General features: G+C 30.0%; 1 protein-coding gene across 4 annotated transcripts in view; it reads right to left on the bottom strand.

The window, feature by feature from the left end:
- obe (activating signal cointegrator 1 complex subunit obelus) overlaps window positions 1-18,950 on the bottom strand; it is a 119,567-nt gene that overhangs the window by 38,785 nt on the left and 61,832 nt on the right. For all 4 annotated transcript variants that reach the window (XM_087167016.1, XM_087167017.1, XM_087167019.1 and 1 more), the window contains 4 exons: window positions 15,462-15,682; window positions 12,206-12,291; window positions 10,289-10,455; window positions 7,637-7,782 (listed from right to left, as the gene is read on the bottom strand). In XM_087167016.1, coding sequence (XP_087023142.1) covers window positions 7,637-7,782; window positions 10,289-10,455; window positions 12,206-12,291; window positions 15,462-15,682 — 620 coding nt within the window. The remainder of the gene's footprint in view (window positions 1-7,636; window positions 7,783-10,288; window positions 10,456-12,205; window positions 12,292-15,461; window positions 15,683-18,950) is intronic.

The raw sequence follows: 18,950 nt of genomic DNA on the forward strand, positions 1-18,950 counted from the left end.
TTGGAGACAATGAAGAAATATTTAAATGTGGTAAACTTTCGAGAAACTTGACTTACATGCGCGTAAAATTTCATTCATATTTTTCTCACAAATAATCGGTTGCTAATCCTTTTTTTTTGAATTATAAAATACAACGTCTCTTATAAAGTTGTCTAAAATTTTTTTTGAATAAAAAACGTTTTATGCAATGAATGTTGAGTTTTATAAAACATGTCTCTGATAGAATGTGATCATAAATCAGCTTCTTTAATTTTTAGCTTGTTTTTTCAATAATTGACACAATTTCAATAATATAGATAAGTATGAATAAATTTGGAATAATGTATTTATCATTTCTCCAATGCATATTTTATAATTAGAATTTATAATTAAAGCATATTTTATAATTAGAATTTTTAAGAATCTTAAATTTTTTAGCATTTTAACCTTGAATAACCTAACATAATCTTGAATAATCTGTAATATTAAAATTTTTTTTTTTTAATTACTAGTCTATGCATGTTTTACAGAACTTCTTTACCAACTATTTAATTCAATTTTAACATTTCTCAAAATCTTATTCTTTACTCTGACACATATATTATTTTTTTATTGATATACTAATCAATTTTTTCAGTAATTTAATTTAGATATCTCTTTAAAGTTAAATTCGTTTTTAAATTATTGTCAAGTTTTTATTAAAAGGGAGCTTAGAATTCAGGGATGAGATTAGCCAAAAAGCAAAAAAGCTGAATTTCCACGATAGTAAATTTTACGCAAGCGCAACCCTTTAATAATAACAGTTTAAGGTAATAAATAATGTGTTGACATACAATTGTGTACTAATCTATCATTATATAAATGATTACATTGATACTTAACATTTTTTAGTGAAAATAAAAATTACCACCTGAAAAAATAAATCTGGAAATTATATTTTTCCCCAGTTCACATAAGAGACAATTATTACTTGAAAAACTACCTGGTTTAGCAAATTAAAACTACTGAGAATATACATTAATATTTCATTTCTTTTAATAAATACTGTAATGTGATTTATAGCAAATATATCAGTAATCTTTTTCCCCAAAAACAAATTAAATTAAATCTCTTTTTAAGTGATTGCTTTTGTTCGCTATATCTTTTATGTTTTCTACATTTAGTCGTTAGTCCATCTTCAAACATCTTGTGACAAATCCTATTTTTTCTTCTTTGCAAGCACAGAATGTAAGTTTTGAATATATTCCCTTCCAGTTTCTCTGATGTTGTAACACTTACATATACTAATAATCGTCCTTAGAAAAACAGTCACCTTTATAGTAACTAATTTTAAAAAAATGTACTTCTTACAAGAATCGTGATAGTTGATCTTAAAATTGCGTGAATATAAATAACAATTATGGATTTTGAAATCACATGAATATGAAACTAGATATACGATTTTGAAAATGAGAAAATACAAACTGGGATATTAATGGAAAATAAATTTAATAATTTTAGTTTTATATGATTGTAAATTGTAATTATTTAATCAAAAATAACATATTTTAAAGATAACATCAGTGATAATTTCTAACTTATAGCTGTATATGAACAAAAAAATAGTCATCAGCATAATGATAAAAGTTTGGGTTGTCATCAGCATAATATTAGTAAGTTTGGGTTGTCATCAGCATAATATTAATAAGTTTGGGTTGTCGTCAGCATAATATTAATAAGTTTGGGTTGTCATCAGCATAATATTAATAAGTTTGGGTTGTCATCAGCATAAAATTTTTTTTGGGTTGTCATCAGCATAATATTAAAAGTTTGGGTTGTCATCAGCATAATATTAATAAGTTTGGGTTGTCATCAGCATAAAATTAATAAGTTTGGGTTGTCAGCAGCATAAAATTATTTTCGGGTTGTCATCAGCATAATACTAAAAGTTTGGGTTGTCATCAGCATAAAATTAAGTTTGGGTTGTCATCAGCATAATATTAATAAGTTTGGGCTGTCATCAGCATAAAATTAATAAGTTTGGGTTGTCATCAGCATAAAATTATTTTTGGGTTGTCATCAGCATAATACTAAAAGTTTGGGTTGTCATCAGCATAAAATTAAGTTTGGGCTGTCATCAGCATAAAAATTATTTTTGGGTTGTCATCAGCATAATATTAATAAGTTTGGGTTGTCATCAGCATAAAATTAATAAGTTTGGGTTGTCATCAGCATAAAATTTTTTTTGGGTTGTCATCAGCATAATATTAAAAGTTTGGGTTGTCATCAGCATAATATTAATAAGTTTGGGTTGTCATCAGCATAAAATTAATAAGTTTGGGTTGTCATCAGCATAAAATTAAGTTTGGGTTGTCATCAGCATAATATTAATAAGTTTGGGCTGTCATCAGCATAAAATTAATAAGTTTGGGTTGTCATCAGCATAAAATTATTTTTGGGTTGTCATCAGCATAATACTAAAAGTTTGGGTTGTCATCAGCATAAAATTAAGTTTGGGCTGTCATCAGCATAAAAAAGTTTTTTTGGGTTGTCATCAGCATAAAATTAATAAGTTTGGGTTGTCATCAGCATAATATTAATAAGTCTGGGTTGTCATCAGCATAAATTTTTTTTTGGGTTGTCATCAGCATAATATTAAAAGTTTGGGTTGTCATCAGCATAATATTAATAAGTTTGGGTTGTCATTAGCATAAAATTAATAAGTTTGGGTTGTCATCAGCATAAAATTATTTTTGGCCTGTATGACCTATGTCATTATCCAGGTGGGCATTGGAAAAAAAAATTTCCTTTTATTTATTGCTAAGAATGTTTTTATGCTATTTTTTACTCAATTTTCGAATAAATTTTTTTAAATTAAAAATAACGATTTTACTTTTTTTTTAAATTTAAAATATTAGCAAATTTTAATAATAATTATTTATTCTGTTTAATTTAAATACCTAAGAAAGAAAAAGGATAAATTATAAAAATAGAGAAGTTAAGCTAAAGAAGTATGAAAATTGTGTTAAAACTCTCTATACTATTTGCATCAAATTTTATTTATTTTACTAGGAGGCTCCGCCCCCTGCTCGCCAACCCCCGAGAATTGCTACGCAATCCTATGTGGTTCACGCTGTGAACCATGGCTCTCTGCGCTCGCTTGCCAATGAACACAATGTTCTAGCACAAAGACATAGTATATTATCATCAAAGACATGGTATTTTATCATCAAAGACATAGTATTGTACTTATGTAGAAGAATTCTATCAATGTTCTTATTTGCTTTTAAAAAAGTATATTAGCTATTTAGATTGTACATGGTGAAAAAATCAAAACATTAGCTAAATAAGAAACATATTAGCAAAATAAATTATCTGAGATAATAACCCTCAAAAAGTCTTTCATTTTCAAGAACACAAAAATTTGCTTTATCGCCAAATGAAATATTTTTTGGTGATCAGCATTATTGAAATCAATTTCTATATTAATTAACATTTGTGATAAAGTACATAGCATTTTAGAACAAAATAAGGATGTTTTACATACAATAAATTAAAATGCATGGCTGTTAGCATCACCCGAGAAATACCACGTGGAGGTCGCCATGCTGCATTTCTAATCGGGGTGTTTTGATTTTGTCAGTTCCCCTTGCCTACTGCCAATAGAACTTTCAATTAAATTTTTTTCCAAAAAACATTTTTTTCTGCAAAGCTCTAAGAAATTAACACTAAGCATTTAGAATTTCTTTGAAAACACAATTATAGATTTGGCATCTTGGAGCAATTACTGAAAGGCTGTCAAATGACTTAACTCTTGACAGGCCAACATAAAGTTGTCCATGACTTAAAACTTGACTACATCTTTAACAGTTATTATTGCACTTGATCTCTGCAATCTACGCCTTCCATAACATTCCTCAATACTTTCTTTCTATACAAAAATTGCTATTTTAGTTTGAAAAATTACATGACAATCAGCAACTGTTTAGATAATTGTTTCGTATTTGATAAGAATTTTGCATTTTATAGCATAAATAACAGCAATTATAAATAAAATTTTGATGATGAGTTAATTAACTCTTTTTCCCCCAAAATTTTTTTTTAATTAAATCCCTTTTTAAGTGATTGCTTTTGTTTGCTGTATCTTTTATGTTTGTTATATTTAGTCGTTAGTCCATCTTCAAACATCTTGTGACAAATCCTTTTTTTTTCTTCTTTGCAAGCACAGAATGTAAGTTTTGAATATATTCCCTTCCAGTTTCTCTGATGTTGTAACACTTACATATACGAATAATCGTCGAACGAATCGCTACATAGGTTTTTAAAAAGACGTAAATACGAATCACAATATCGGATTTTTAAATCTCGTAAATAAATCGCAACACGCAAATATGAAAAGATATGTTTGGTATTAAAATCGTGAGAATAAGAATCGAGATATTAGCAGATTCCAGGCTTGGGACCTCTGAAAGGCTTGTCAGAAGCAGCGTCGTTTGAACTACGAAAATCGGATCCATCTGGAGGGCGGGTAAAAAATTCGGAAAATCTTATCTGCTGCGTGTAAAGGGGAGAAAATAGGTAAAATAAGTAAAAATGAGAAAGGATTGGTAGCTATGTAGTTTGAATTTTCTGTTCCTTTTTGAAAATCGGTGAATTTTCTGAAAAAGCAGAATACTAATTTAAAAAAATGAAATTTTTAGAAAATCTGAATTTTTGATAAAAAAAAAGCTGAAATTTAAGAGATAAAAGTGAAAAAAGCGGAAATCCGCTAAAAAACGGAAAAATCTCATCCCTGAGAATTATTGCTATGCTTAATAAAATAAAATAAAATCATAAATAATGCCTCATAAAAAGTTCATGCATATTAAATACTAAAATCCTGGAAAATTATAAATAATTTATAAATAAATGTAATTTTTAAGGGAATCAACTAAATCAAATCTGTTAACAGAAATCAACTAAAAACAAATCTGTTGCTTAGAAACCTGTAGATATTTTTTTTATTCACTATTTAAAAAAGAAAAAAAAGTCTTTCCAACACGAACAAACACAAAAAATGATGAATGGCTTCAGTTTATATTTAATTCTATTTTTATTCTCTCAGTTTGGTTGTTTAGCAACGGAGTATTTCTTTCCAGTCAATTACGCATTTAGAGTATGGTTATATTAAATTTATCCTTTTTCCATGGCAGAAGTTCTTCGCCTCTTTTTGGGACGCCGCCAAATATATAAAAACTTCCTAGCAGCCCTATTTTTGATCCAATTTTTCTGCAAAATTTTGTCCACCCCGATACTTTGAGGGTTAGGAAAACAAATCTTATGTATCTGATTTCATAACTTAATTAATAGTTAACACTAATTAATTAGCATATGTTTCATTATTTTTTTTTCATATTATGTGAATTCTTATGAGCCTTTTGAATATTTTTCAAGAAGAAAATTTTTTTTCGGAAGAATGCTAAATTCATTTATTTTCAAAAACTAAGATAAAATAACGAAATAACTATACTTATCCTTGAATAAATAACTTTGAGGACATGACATAAAATTTAAAAAAGAAAAAAAAAATTGTGACTGAAGTCTTAATTTTATTTATTTAGAAATTTCTTTAAAGTGATTGAATTTTACTTTTCTAGTTGGAGAAATAATTTAAAACCCCATTTTGTTACAAATGTAAAAATGACTGCAAACTGGTAAAATGAGATACTAGTTATAAATTTGTCTGCTATATATTTTAAAAAAACATACAAATTTCAATGTAGGATCATTGCAATTTTCATTGATATATAGTTATTAGTAAGGCTCGGATTTTGATGACATTTGCATTTTTTGCATTTTTGGTCCTTTAGAACATTTTTTTAGGCATTTTTTTAGGGCATTTTTTCTTAAATTTTGGGGGTGTATTTTGAATTTTAAAGCATTTTTTTAAGTTTTTCGTTAATTTTTCCAATTTTTATTATATTTTGGGGCATTTTTATTACATGAAATGCAAGATTTGTCTCATAATTTTACATTTCATAATGTAACTCTCAATACCACCTGCATGCCATTATGTTTTTCCATTATGTTATTGATTGATATAAAATCTTTAGAAGTAATTCTTTGTTACAGCTTTCCTTTTTCTTTTTGTTTTGTTATTTTAGGATATAAAACATATTTTTCAAACTTTAATGAACATAGAACAAGTATTGCATTGCTTTATAATTTTTGAAATGACTCATAATAATTTTAAAGAGTAAAACATTGTTTTAGTTCAATATTTTTACTTTATTTAAGTCATGTCATAAGGCATTTTTAGCGCAATTTTCGCATTTTTAAAGCATTCTTAAGGGCATTAGTTGAGATTTTTTAGGTCATCCAAATCTGGGCTCTAGTTATTAGATTATTTAATAACATGTTAATGAGGCCATTAACAATAGCAAATGCATACCCTCCAACTGCTACGGAATTTCCGTAGTTTCAGAAATCTTCTCTTTAGACGGTAGCAAAATTATTGTCTTAATATTTTAAAAAAATTAATTTTAGCGTAACTTGTCCACTATTACTTATAAAAGTGCAGGCCATATGGCTAGATTCTTAAGTTCTGATAAAAGTTTTATGAGAGATCCATCATTTGCTTTAAAAATTTCTACTTCAGTTCGCTACCACTAAAAAGAATTATTTTCAAAATCCTCATAAGTTGGAGGGTATGCAAATGGATTACTGTTTCTAAGCATTTTTCGAGATTTCATCTAATTTGTTTGAATGATAAATTATCATTTATCAGTTTCGCAACATTTCACTTTATGACACTCTTTCTTTCAATTCCTACCACTAGTTCACACTTTCCCTAATATATACATCTTTTCCAAAATTTCAATCGTTAATAAAATACTTTTTATTCAAATACATTTTTTAAAAATAGTAGTGGATGCTAATACAGTTTTTTCAAATATTAATTCACTCATTAAACAGTGCTGAGCGAAAAACGAAATAAAATTTTCTGATTGGTTAAGTATTAGTCGTTGTTTTAAATTTTTCTAGAAGTTCTTCACATATTCTAAAAATAACACCAGTGATAATTTCTGACTTATAGCTCTATTTGAACAAAAAAATAGTTTATTGTGCACACTTAAATACATAATTTATTTATATTCGCTGTGTCAGATAAATTCATTAACCACGCCGCCAAATTTCTACTTTTATAGCCTTTTTTTTTCAATTCCTACTATTAGTTCACACTCTCTGTATATTTTGCTTAAATTTTTGAACGTTAACAAAATTTAACTTTTTATTCATTCGTTCAAGTTCAAATACATTTTTTTAAACTTGTAGTGGATGCCACTTGATGCCAATACAGTTTTTTCCCAAATATTAATTCATTCATTAATTAATTTTAGTTTTATATGGAAGAAAATTTTTTTAATTATTTAATAAAAAGTAACTAAGATAAAATTTTTCTTTGCTGATCTAAGTAGGAATTGACCTAAATTTTCTTTTTATATTGCTTGTTTTTTTTTTTCTTTATCAAAATTTTAAAATCAAAATTATTATTTAGACTTTGTTTTTCTGAATGTAATCTGCAATATCAATAAAATCTACTTTAATCCATGATTTATTTCCTCAAAAAAAAAAAATCAGTTCATTTAAATTATAACAATCCTGTAATTTGTTCATAATTCATAATGAGAAAATGTACCTCCTTGATTCCCAGCCAATTTGCAATGTCACAGGCATTTGCCAGAGCTGTCGAAAGTCCGACCACCCTCAGCTTTCTTTCAGTGTGAGCAGAAATGAAATTGGTCCGAGACACGATGACTTCGAGAACGGGTCCTCGATCTTCGCCTGAAAAATGAACACATTACTCTTCAATTTTTTACTTTAATGAAATCAAATCTCTCCTCAAAATATCAATGTTTTGATCAACAATAAACTCTTTTAAATCTCAGGGCTATCTGACCCATTCCCCAATAATAGTGTTCATAAAGTCATTTTTACATTTGAAAAGGACTTTAGAAGTCATAACTTCCTCTATAAATTGCCAACATGGACAGGAACAAAAGAATATAAATTTCATGATAACTGTTGCATAATGTACTAAATATTTTACACAAAGGGAATTTTAGACATTTTCATAGACATCAAAATAGAAAAAATTCAATATTTTCCAGTTGTGATTTCACATTAAATGATCTTGAAATGATGAATGAAGCATTTAATTCATCAAAGAAAGAGAGAGAGAGAGAGAGAGATAACCGAATTTTATAAATGAGGCTTGCTTTCTCATGCATTCATTTAAATATTCAAGCAAGCAAGAAATATTCTGTACAAAAATTCTATTTCAATAAGGATTTTTTTAGGAAATTTACTCAATTTTAGGGAATTTTCTAAAATGTACAAAAACCAGGATAATTTTTTTTAGTCATCAAAATAGAAAAACAGCAATATTTTCCAGTCATTAAACATACTTGAAATGTTATGCATTATTTTTATTTATAATTTCAAATATTAATAGGCACTTAATTTATAAAGGATAGTCAAAAGACTTTTTAATTAATTTAAATAGAGTTCTGTATAAAAATAAATTGAATATTTTATAACAAAAACACTTTTGAACTGAATTCAATATACGAGGTTCACTTCATTATGTATTAGTAATACTTATTTAAATATTAAAGCAAGCTATAATCTGTACAAAAATTGTATTTCAATAAGAAATTTTCTAAAATGTACAAAAACCAGGAGAATTTTTATTAAACCAGTAGACTAGGAGGAACAGGCAAAATACAGTAGATTTGGCAGCTATGAAGCTACTATTCTCTGTAAGTAAATGTGGCTTTATTCATCATTAACATGATAATTTTGTGGAATTTAACCCTTTCGAGCCGACTGTCACATATATGTGACAGCAAGAAACGCGCTCACTTCCCGGCCGACACACCCGCGTGTCAGAGAGTTTTCTCGTTCACCCCCGACCGTCACATATTTGTGCCAGCGTTTCGGAACGTTTTAAAAAATGAAATTTCTTCCAAAGGATGGCATTGTAAGTCCATATGGTTTCAGATACATGTAGAGTTGACCTTCTACTCAAGATGAAAGTACATTCACGTGGTTTTTAGGGGAAGGAGAGGAGGGGGGGAATGTTTTATGAGGGCTCTTTAAATTAGCACGTGATATTTATTTACAGTAAGTAAGGGAGTTTTTTTTATCTCTCGCTACTTTCGATTTTCGGATTAGTTTTTAGTGGATAATTAGATCTTGTAGGCTTGAATTTTTTTTCTTTTTACCGTTAGAATGTCGAAGCGTCGAAAATTTTTAACTGAGCTGGAAATAGAGGAAATTATGCGAAATATTTAAACTTATTAATATTTATATTACATTTAAACAAGAAATAACTTAAGTAAATAAAGTATCCATAGAAATATATATAAAGCATATGTCACTTAAATACTCTACAGAACAATATTAAACAACGCGCTGATATTTCGGTAATTTCATGGAATTAGGCTTAACATCGAAAAACCCTCCGGCCCTGGGGAGACACACGCTAGAGAGACTGCCGGCCTCAGCGGTAAGCGCGCTTTCGCGCTTTGCGTCGCGAAAGGGTTAAGAAAAGCTTACAGTGGTAAAATTGAGGATAATTTAATCACAGATCCAAACTAACCTTCTTTAGAGATTTTACTGCATATAAAATTAATATTTTCTTTTTTCTAATAATTTCCTTTTAAAAGCATTTGACTCGCAAGTAACTTTTTTTTCATAAATAAATGTAAATTTTGCATTGAATCTGGTCGTTTTAAATTTCTTCTTGCTACAAGTGTTGATGATGCAGAGAGCTTTTCAAAATATTAAAATTAGGTTAGGAACAGGTAATCTTTCAAAAAATATTTGAAAACACGATTTCTACTAAAAGTTAAGTTATATTTATTTCTTAAAGGTAATCATTTACATTTTATTTTATTCATAAATTATACATTTATTTCATTTTACATCTTATTTTTCATGAAATTTATAAATACAAGTTATAATTCAAATTTGCTTACTTTTTTACAAGAAAAAAAGAAGGGAAACGAATGTAAAACAGTGTTTACAGAAGTTTTCTTCTTAAGGTTTTTGAGTTTTTTATAAGAATTATGGTCATCAATATTTTAGCTCTGATGACAAATAATGAACATTGTAACTGTATTTCTAAAAAAATAAATAAATCTGTTTTTATTTCAAGTTTTTCATTTAGCTTGCTTCTACATTACAGAGCAGCTAACATATTTTTAATTTGGTTGAGTTTCGTTAATTCTTGCTGAACAAATGATGAGAAAAAAAAATTCAATTATCAAAAAATATATTGTTATACCTAACAAATGAATTTCATCAATGACAATGAGAGCAACTGCTTTCACATAATTTCTAGTCTGCCAACTTCTGCTGACTCCATCCCATTTCTCTGGCGTAGTCACAATGATGTCTGCTCGGGCAATAGCATTTGCATCAGGTGTCACATCTCCAGTCAACTCAACAACACTGCAAATTATAAATAACTCATATCAGAATACCTTCTCCATTGGCATTACATATCCCCCTAATGTTAATTTGAATTCCTATGTCAAGAGTTTCACCTCAAATCCTTGTTATGCTGAATGTTTTTTGACTTAAAAAGTGAATATTTTCAGAAAAATCCCCACTTTTTGACACTCAACATTACTGTCTCCAAATACAATTCTTTAAATATGCAACAGTATGCACAGAATAACCCCAAAAAGATTTAAAGAGCTTTACTTCATAATACAATAACAAAAAGCAATAAGAAAAAAAAATATCAGTAAACAAAAGTAAGTAAAATAGATGTTTAAAAACAATATGCATTTAGTGGATGGTCCCTCAGATAAAACATTGTGTTTAAGAAACTCAATTAATTCTTATCTGTATTAAATTAAATGAATAAAAGGGAGAGGAAAATTTTGAGGTTAGTAAGCTTTGTGATTCTTGACTGCTCTGAGGATCAACATGAAAATGTGTACTTAGTGAATGGTCTTACTAATCTATAAATAGAATAGCGCAAGAAGATCATTAGCTTGCCATTGACGAAGACTTCAATAACGATTATCAATAACGCACTTCAATGACGACGAAATTAACAAGAGAAATAAAACTTTCTTTTGCCATTAAAATTTGGCAGTGTTTAGTTGGTCCCCGAAAATTCGAGAGAAGTTTTAATTCCATTTCAGAGAATGGAAAATGAAGCCTGAAATTGAGAATATCTTGCAAAATGAAGCAGAGTTGCACATGAGAGTGCAAGAATTCTTCCCACTGACTCCAGAGCAACCCCCCACATGGCAGTAGCTTGGTTACCACAAAATTGTGACTTGGAGATGCCTAGGGGGAAATATCCTTTTTGGCGCAGATCGGAGCAATTTAAGACAACTACTTCAATTTGGAGCATGTAGGCGCAGGTTTTCACAATTGGCGCGGATCGGCTCAGCACTTGCACCACTGCCGTTGTTGAACAGCCAACCCAATTTTTGGGTTTACGACTACTAATGTTCAACTCCACAGCCTTGTAATTTTGAACCCAATCCAGAAGACAAGGGAACTCCTGGATCAAGTATTGGGAAAAATTTGCCTTTGTGGAGAATTTTTGATGGAACCAATCCGCATCAGAGTTACATGGAGAAGAAAACCATGAAAATCTCCTATGGTTAGCTCGAAGGCAAGGGGACTTTAACCCATGATCCGTCTACCATTGAGGATATTTCACGCTAGCACTGTGGTCGGTGCAAGCCAGATGCAGAATTCGTATTAACCAGCCATCTTTGGGATTTGAACCCAGTTCTCCTCATTGAAAGGTGAATGCTCGATACCCTGAGTCACCCAGACTGAAGTACATATGTTAGGATATAAGTCGCTGAACAGCCGACCCTATTTTAGGCTTACGGCTGCTAATGTTCAGCTCTGTAGTCTTGCAATTTTGAACCAATCCAGAAGACAAGGAAACTCCTGGATCAGTACCCCCAGAGGCATTGATTTGTTATGGGAACATGGAGGACTTTGGGACTCAAGAGATTTAATGTGCATCAGTAACCATTTACTACATGGGGAGTCTTTGGCCGGCCTGGGATTGAACCCACAAACTCTTGAACATGGGCACAGTGCCCTACCAACCAGGCTATCCTGGTCCAAGTACATAAGTTTGGAAAACATCAGTTCAATGGAAAAAATGTTGTTCATAAACATATAATAAAATCTGTTCAATTAAGAATAAAGAAAAGCTTACCTTTTTTTAAGATTTTCTCCAAATCGAACTCTCCAGTCTTCAATTCTTTCTCTAACTAGAGCTTTAAGAGGTGCAATGTAAACAACCTTTATTAAAAAGTACAAATTCATGCAAAAAACCATAAATGATGTTAAAAAATATAGACACTCACATAAACAGCATACACAGTAAAGAAAAAAAAAAGATTAAATCAAAAGTCTTTTATGGATTAAAAATGTACTAAGAGAAATGCACTGGAATAGCACATCTGAGAGTTTGAACTAATTTTAATCAGTTATGACTCTTGAAATCAGTAATTATAATTATAGGAAATAACTTCAGTAAAATAATAGTATGAAAAAAAAAAGCCTAAATTTAAATAGATATATACTTATTCTAATGACAGTACATTGAATAAATCTTAAAAAATACAACCACAATTGCATTAGAATTAAATTTCAAACTCCTCAATTCACAATAAAATAACTTAAAATCAACAATATAGAATTATGTTACCATGATGAATATTTTCTATGTTTTTAATTATTTGTTAGTTTTTATTTAAGTTGAATCTAAAATTCATTTTACTTTATTCATTTTCATATCCATACACTTAAAACAAGTTCAGAAATAAACAAACTATTGATATAGAGATGAGAATTTCAACTATCAGACAAAAAGAATTAATACATTTCATATATTGAGCTTTTTTTAATTTCATATATTAAATTTCATACATTAAATTATTTTATTTCAACTCAGGGGATAGAGTTCTCGCTGCTCAATGAGGTGACCGGAGTTCGATCCCAGCGATAGCTGGTCGATTCGAATTCTGCACCTGGCTTGCACCGAACACAGTGCTGACATAAAATATCCTCAGTGGTTGACGAATAATGGGTTAGAGTCCACTTGCCGTCAGGCTAACTGTGGAAGGTTTTCAAGGTTTTCCCTTCCATGTAATGCAAATGCAGGTTAGTTGTATCAAAAGTTCCTCCACAAAAGGCAAATTTCTCCCAATACCTTATCCAGGAGTTGCCTTGTTTTTCGGATTGGGTTCAAAATTAAAAGGCTATGGAGTTGAACATTAGTAGCCTTAAACCCTAAATTGGGCCTGCTGTTTAACAAATGTTATAAAACAAAATTTCAAATATTAAATATTTTAAAAATAAACAGTAGAATTTCCTTGGTAAATATGTTTACAGTTGCAAATTAAGTTTAAAGATAGAAACAATGAACAACAAATTTTAACAAGAAGAAAATGATATGAAGTGCCTTTTGACATCATTGATAACAGTGAGTGTTAATTTTAATAGTAAGTTCTAAAGAACATAAATTAGGGGGCATGATAGACATGTGGCTAACTACAGGTGTATTTCTTTAGAAGTGTGCTTAAGGATAGCTAAAAATAGTGCAAGATTCTTTTTTGTAAAGAGGAAGATAACTTAGATAGTGGTCGCCCACACATTGGTTGATAAATAAGGAGTAAAAATTTTCTAGAGGGAAACAATGCTCGCTTTACGCTTTTTTACATTGATACTGGAAATAAGCAAACATGTCTTCTATTCAAACCTTTCTCATATAAAATTGCTAATTTAAACAGCAGAAAAAATTTATTTCCCTAAATTTTTTTTCCTCACTATAGTGGAAGGCTAGTATTTCAAACTTTTATGACTTGCAAATTTGACATAATAACTGACTTCTCCTAATGTTCTGTACCTGTTACATTTAGCATATACTGCATTCTAAATTTTTAATTAAGTTTTTTAAACATTATTTTGTTTCGAAATTATAAATTAGTATGTACATTAATATTATTAGTTTTGCATACTTTTAAAAAGTTATTTTTAAACTTTAATCATTGAATTTCAGAACTGAGAGAGAATTGCGAATGAGAACTTAGTTGTTCCTGAAACTTTACATCCAAGTACGGAAGTGCATTAAACCTGATCAGAGAAGTTACAGGGCAAAATTTCAAAACTGAGGCAATCTCCACCTATCAGGCTGTACTTGGATGTAAAAATTTCAGGAACAACTTTTAAAGTTCTTTTTCAATTCTTTTCAGAGGGGTAGTTTTGGGAAGGGTTTGGGGGAGAAAACCCCTTCCAAAATTATACACTACTTGATTAATGGGCTAGTCGGTTCGGTAAGTAAGATGTAGACTTTTTTTCGTCATTCAAACCTTGAATATATATATATATATATATATACAGTCGAACTCGTTTATAACGAACACAAAGGGACCGTAACATGTACTCGTTAAATCCGAGTGCTCGTAATAAACGGGTCCTTAAGGCAGACGTGCAACCAGAAGAGTGGAGGGGGGCTTGGGAGGTCAAATGATAGAGTTGACTTAGAATTTAATTAATACTTACTTACTTTAATTACATTAATTAATTTAATTAAATATTTATCTTAATTTAGTGACAGCTAACCCCTCCCCCCAAACCAGCAAAAAATTTCTAGTTGCGCTACAGTCTTAAAGGAAAGGAAATATAAACGGAAAGAAAAATAAAGGAAAAGATTCTTACCAAAACATTTATTTTTTTCATTAATCTACATATTTAAAATAGTTTGTCAGCTTACTTTTAACTCGCGCATTTCATATCATTTTGAAAAAAAGATAAGACAGAAAGACTAGAAAGATGAGAAAAGATTGCCAGACAGAAAAATATTGCTCGCTAAAACCGGGTCTTGCTCGTTAAAAGCGACTTTTGTTCCATAGACTTAACACTTAACATTGATCCAACCAAATATTCTCGTTTCCCTCGTTAAATCCGAGTTCTCGTTAAATCCGAGCTCGTTATAAACGAGTTCGACTGTATATATATATATGTGTATATATATATATATATATATATATATATATATATATATATATATATATATATATATATATATATATATATATATAGCTGCAAACTTGTACTGCTGTTGAGAAAAAAACTTCTTAGTAGTAGCAATATTATAGCAGTTTGACGTATCAGTTTAAAGTTTCAAACAATCTTCAGTTTAAAGTTTCAAACAATTTTTTAACCATGACAAATCAATAATTAAAAAATATATAAATATGATCTATTTGCTAGCTTACTTAGCTCTTCAATGTTTAATTAGTTTAACTATTAATAAAAAAATTTCGAATTTCGCTTGTTCATTTACTACCACTTAGTAAAATCAGTGACCGCATAAGTCGGCAGGTCAGAAAGCGTAACGCCGCTCCAAACATACAGTAATAACTACACCACTGATTCTCTTCAGCTCAATTAAAATCCTTATTTACCTTTGAGGCTGGATATTCATTGAAAATCCGGAACATGGCGATTTCAGCCGCTATGGTTTTTCCTGAACCAGTGGGAGCACCAAGAAGTACATTGTTGTCCGTGTAGTACAGAGTATGAAATATCTGTGACTGAACAGGATTAAAATAATCAAACTTATACAGGCTCTCATACCTTTCATTTTTAAGAACAGATTTGGGCAGAGGTGTCAGTGTTAACAGCTCTAGAAATAAAGAATTAAATTTATATTATTCTATAACAGATAATCTTTAAGTGCAAAATTATTTGAAGAAATTTAATGAGCTACAGTTAGACAATACATCGTGAAATATAATTTTGGTCCAATTACTGCAATAGCCATATTAAAAATATATTCTCACCATATATCGTAAATACGATAAATAAATACCAACATGTGATACAGTCGCACTTGTTTATCTTGAATCTCACGGGAAAGGCAAAAAAAATTTGAGATAAAGAGGTTTCAAGTTATACTATACAGGTACTTCAAAATTCTTTGAAAAATTATTTTTTAAAGTCCAACCTTCGTTGTTTTGATAATTCTTTTAAGGTTAGAAAGAGCAGCAAATCCCCTATAGCCAATATTTTCTTAGGATTCAAGAAAAGTTTGTAAGAGATCCACAGCTTTTGCTGCTCCTTTTGCTCTCTTTCTCTAACTATACTAGCTGTTTTCTACAGTTCACTTTAAAACTCCTAATTAACCTTTGATCCATTGGTTACAATTTGGAGGTGAAAATGAATTTCTATTCTTAGCTTTCTTATCTATGTTGAAAAGCTAACCCCTGGTGGTCACTCTATCCTACTCATCAACCCTTCACTTACTGCCAAAATCATTGTATTCTTCTCAAGTTAAGAGAGTGCAGGGACAGGGACTGAAATTCCAAGAAACACCCCCAACCTGTTCATCTCCACTTCCTGAGGGTTCACGAGATTCATCTCTGCCTGCAAGTTCTACTGATAAAGAAAGTTATGTTGTTTAGACATGGGTGCTCGATTTTTAGAAATTTGAGAAACAGAGGTTTTGAAGAAAAAAAAGGATCGACATAAATATGGAAAATACATTGATTTTAAATAGTAAATGTAGGGTACTTAAGAAATTTCAAGATATACAGGTTTTCATGATAAAGAGGTCCGAGATAAACATGCTCAACTCTAATAAAAAAAAATATGCATTCAATAAATACTTACACTCGATAAATTACAAAAATATTAACAATTCATAAAAACCAAAAAATACCTATACTCCGTAAATATCGACTACATCTTAACCCAATGAGTACAACATTCTCTCATCGGGAAGAATTTTCCCCCCCCACAGTCTAAGGACATTGGCGACTGCTTGCGATGCAATGCAAAATACCGATATTTTCTGGCAATATCACATTATAAAAATTCTGATATAGCTTAGCACTACATAATCCTTTAACTGTTCTTCTTTTTTGCCAGAAATGTTGACAAAAAAAAGCATATTTTTTTTAGTATAATTGCTATTTACAATTATTTTGAGTATAGTTATGCTAGCATTTTTAATTCTTTTCTTATGAATGTTTACATTGGTAAAATAAAACTTAATTCGAATCTTCTTATGATTATAATAACGAGATAATTCAGCAAAAAACATTTAAGGTGCGGATATGGGCCCATATTAAGTTGGAGGCAACATTACTTTTGGTTTGACAGGGTGCATAGCCAAATCTTTCAACAAAAAATAAGCACCTCTTAAGTACTTTTCAAGCACTCAAAAATATTTTTACGCACTATATACATTAACAAACTGCAAAATAATTTTCAAAGACCTGACATGATAAAACAACTAGTTTAGACTAATGGAGGAGATTTAACTTTGAACTGCACTAGATTAAAATAAATAATCGGATGGGCACACGTGATTCGAATGAGGGATCTTGCTTTTTTTTTAAAAAAAAAAAAAAATATTGCCTTTTAGACCCACTGGAACAAAGAAGCGGGAAAGGCCGCGGTTGAGATGGGCTGATTCAGTGGAGTCTGATTTTTCTCGCAATTAATGAAAAGAATTGGAGGTCAAAGAAAAATCGGAAGTCGTGAAAGAGAAATCTTCAGAGGACGGCATTGGGCTGTCTGTCCAACTATGATGACGATGAAGTTTGAATAACAATATTTTTTTTAAGTCATTTAACAAATCATTTTCCAAGACATTAACTGTTCTATAGTGGTGAAAACAAAAACTTGGAGATAAAACTACATTCAACGAAATTAAAAAGGTTCTTTCAATGTTATGCACAAGGGAGTTTAGTAGAATTTTTTATACAAAGAGTTTCAGTACTCAAATTATATATTATTGCATTGCACTACAAATTAGATATTCTCCTCATAACTACAAGGATCTTCACAAATTACCCAATAATAATATAGTACTATATGTACATATAGGTACTCAAGGCAACGAGGAGGCAGATCGAGCAGCTAAGAAAGCCATCAATCTCTGCCAAATTACCCTTGAGATCCCAAGCTCCATTGCCCAAATTATAACTCAGGTTAAATTATATAGCATGAAGCGCTGGGGGCTGGAATGGCGGAGTTCCGAGAAAGGGAGACAGACATACAATTTTTTTAAAGACCCGGAATTAAATAGACTACAAGCAAACTTCTATTTCAATCAATTTTTAACAGGCCACAGAGTGTTTGGAGAGAAGCAATATAAATTATTCCACAAAACTCCAGAATGTAATTACTGTGGTGAATATGAATCTATTGATCACTTGTTAATGAATTGTTCTCAATTCCAGACACTTCAGGGCAATCACTTTAATAATATTAGTCAATATCAATGCTATGCTAACCTGACTTGTAGAAATATCATAAAAAAGATTATTTAACAAACTTTAGCAGATGTATTGGGGGGCGGTCTTTAATGGTCTCGGAACCTGCTCATTCAAGCTTGGGTGTCTCAATTTTATTAATGGTATAGTTTTGTAACTTTTACTATGTCTTTTATATAAACTCTTCTACTTGCTCCAATTTTATTGTAATTACTTTTGCACTATTTAATTGGTTTTAAAAGTACTGTTTTAATATGTTACACTATGTTGTTCTTTTGTAAATTTTGCATGTTTATCTTTTAAATTGTTCTTTTAACTGACACTTTTAATATATTGCTGTTTTAATGTTTTATCACCTTACCCTAAATAAGGGAGGGTTGGAGAAAATTATTTTCCATACTACTATATGTAACTACTAATCTACAGTAGCGCTTACATCTTCTTAAACAGGGTGCACAGCCAAATTTCTCAACAAAAAATAAGCACCATTAAAGTACTTTTTAAGCACTATAAACATTGACAAAATGCAAAAGACTTTACATGATCATGATAAAATAACTAGTTTCTGACAAAGAACTCTTATCTTGATTATATTAGCAACCACAAAAAAATAGAGAGATTTTTTTGTTCGATTTCAGAGGGTGGAAAATGAAGCCTGAAATTCAGAATATC

This window comes from Parasteatoda tepidariorum, chromosome 7 (assembly GCF_982258835.1).
Source record: "Parasteatoda tepidariorum strain Cologne lab strain chromosome 7, Ptep-v5.0, whole genome shotgun sequence".
Lineage (NCBI taxonomy): Eukaryota > Metazoa > Arthropoda > Arachnida > Araneae > Theridiidae > Parasteatoda > Parasteatoda tepidariorum.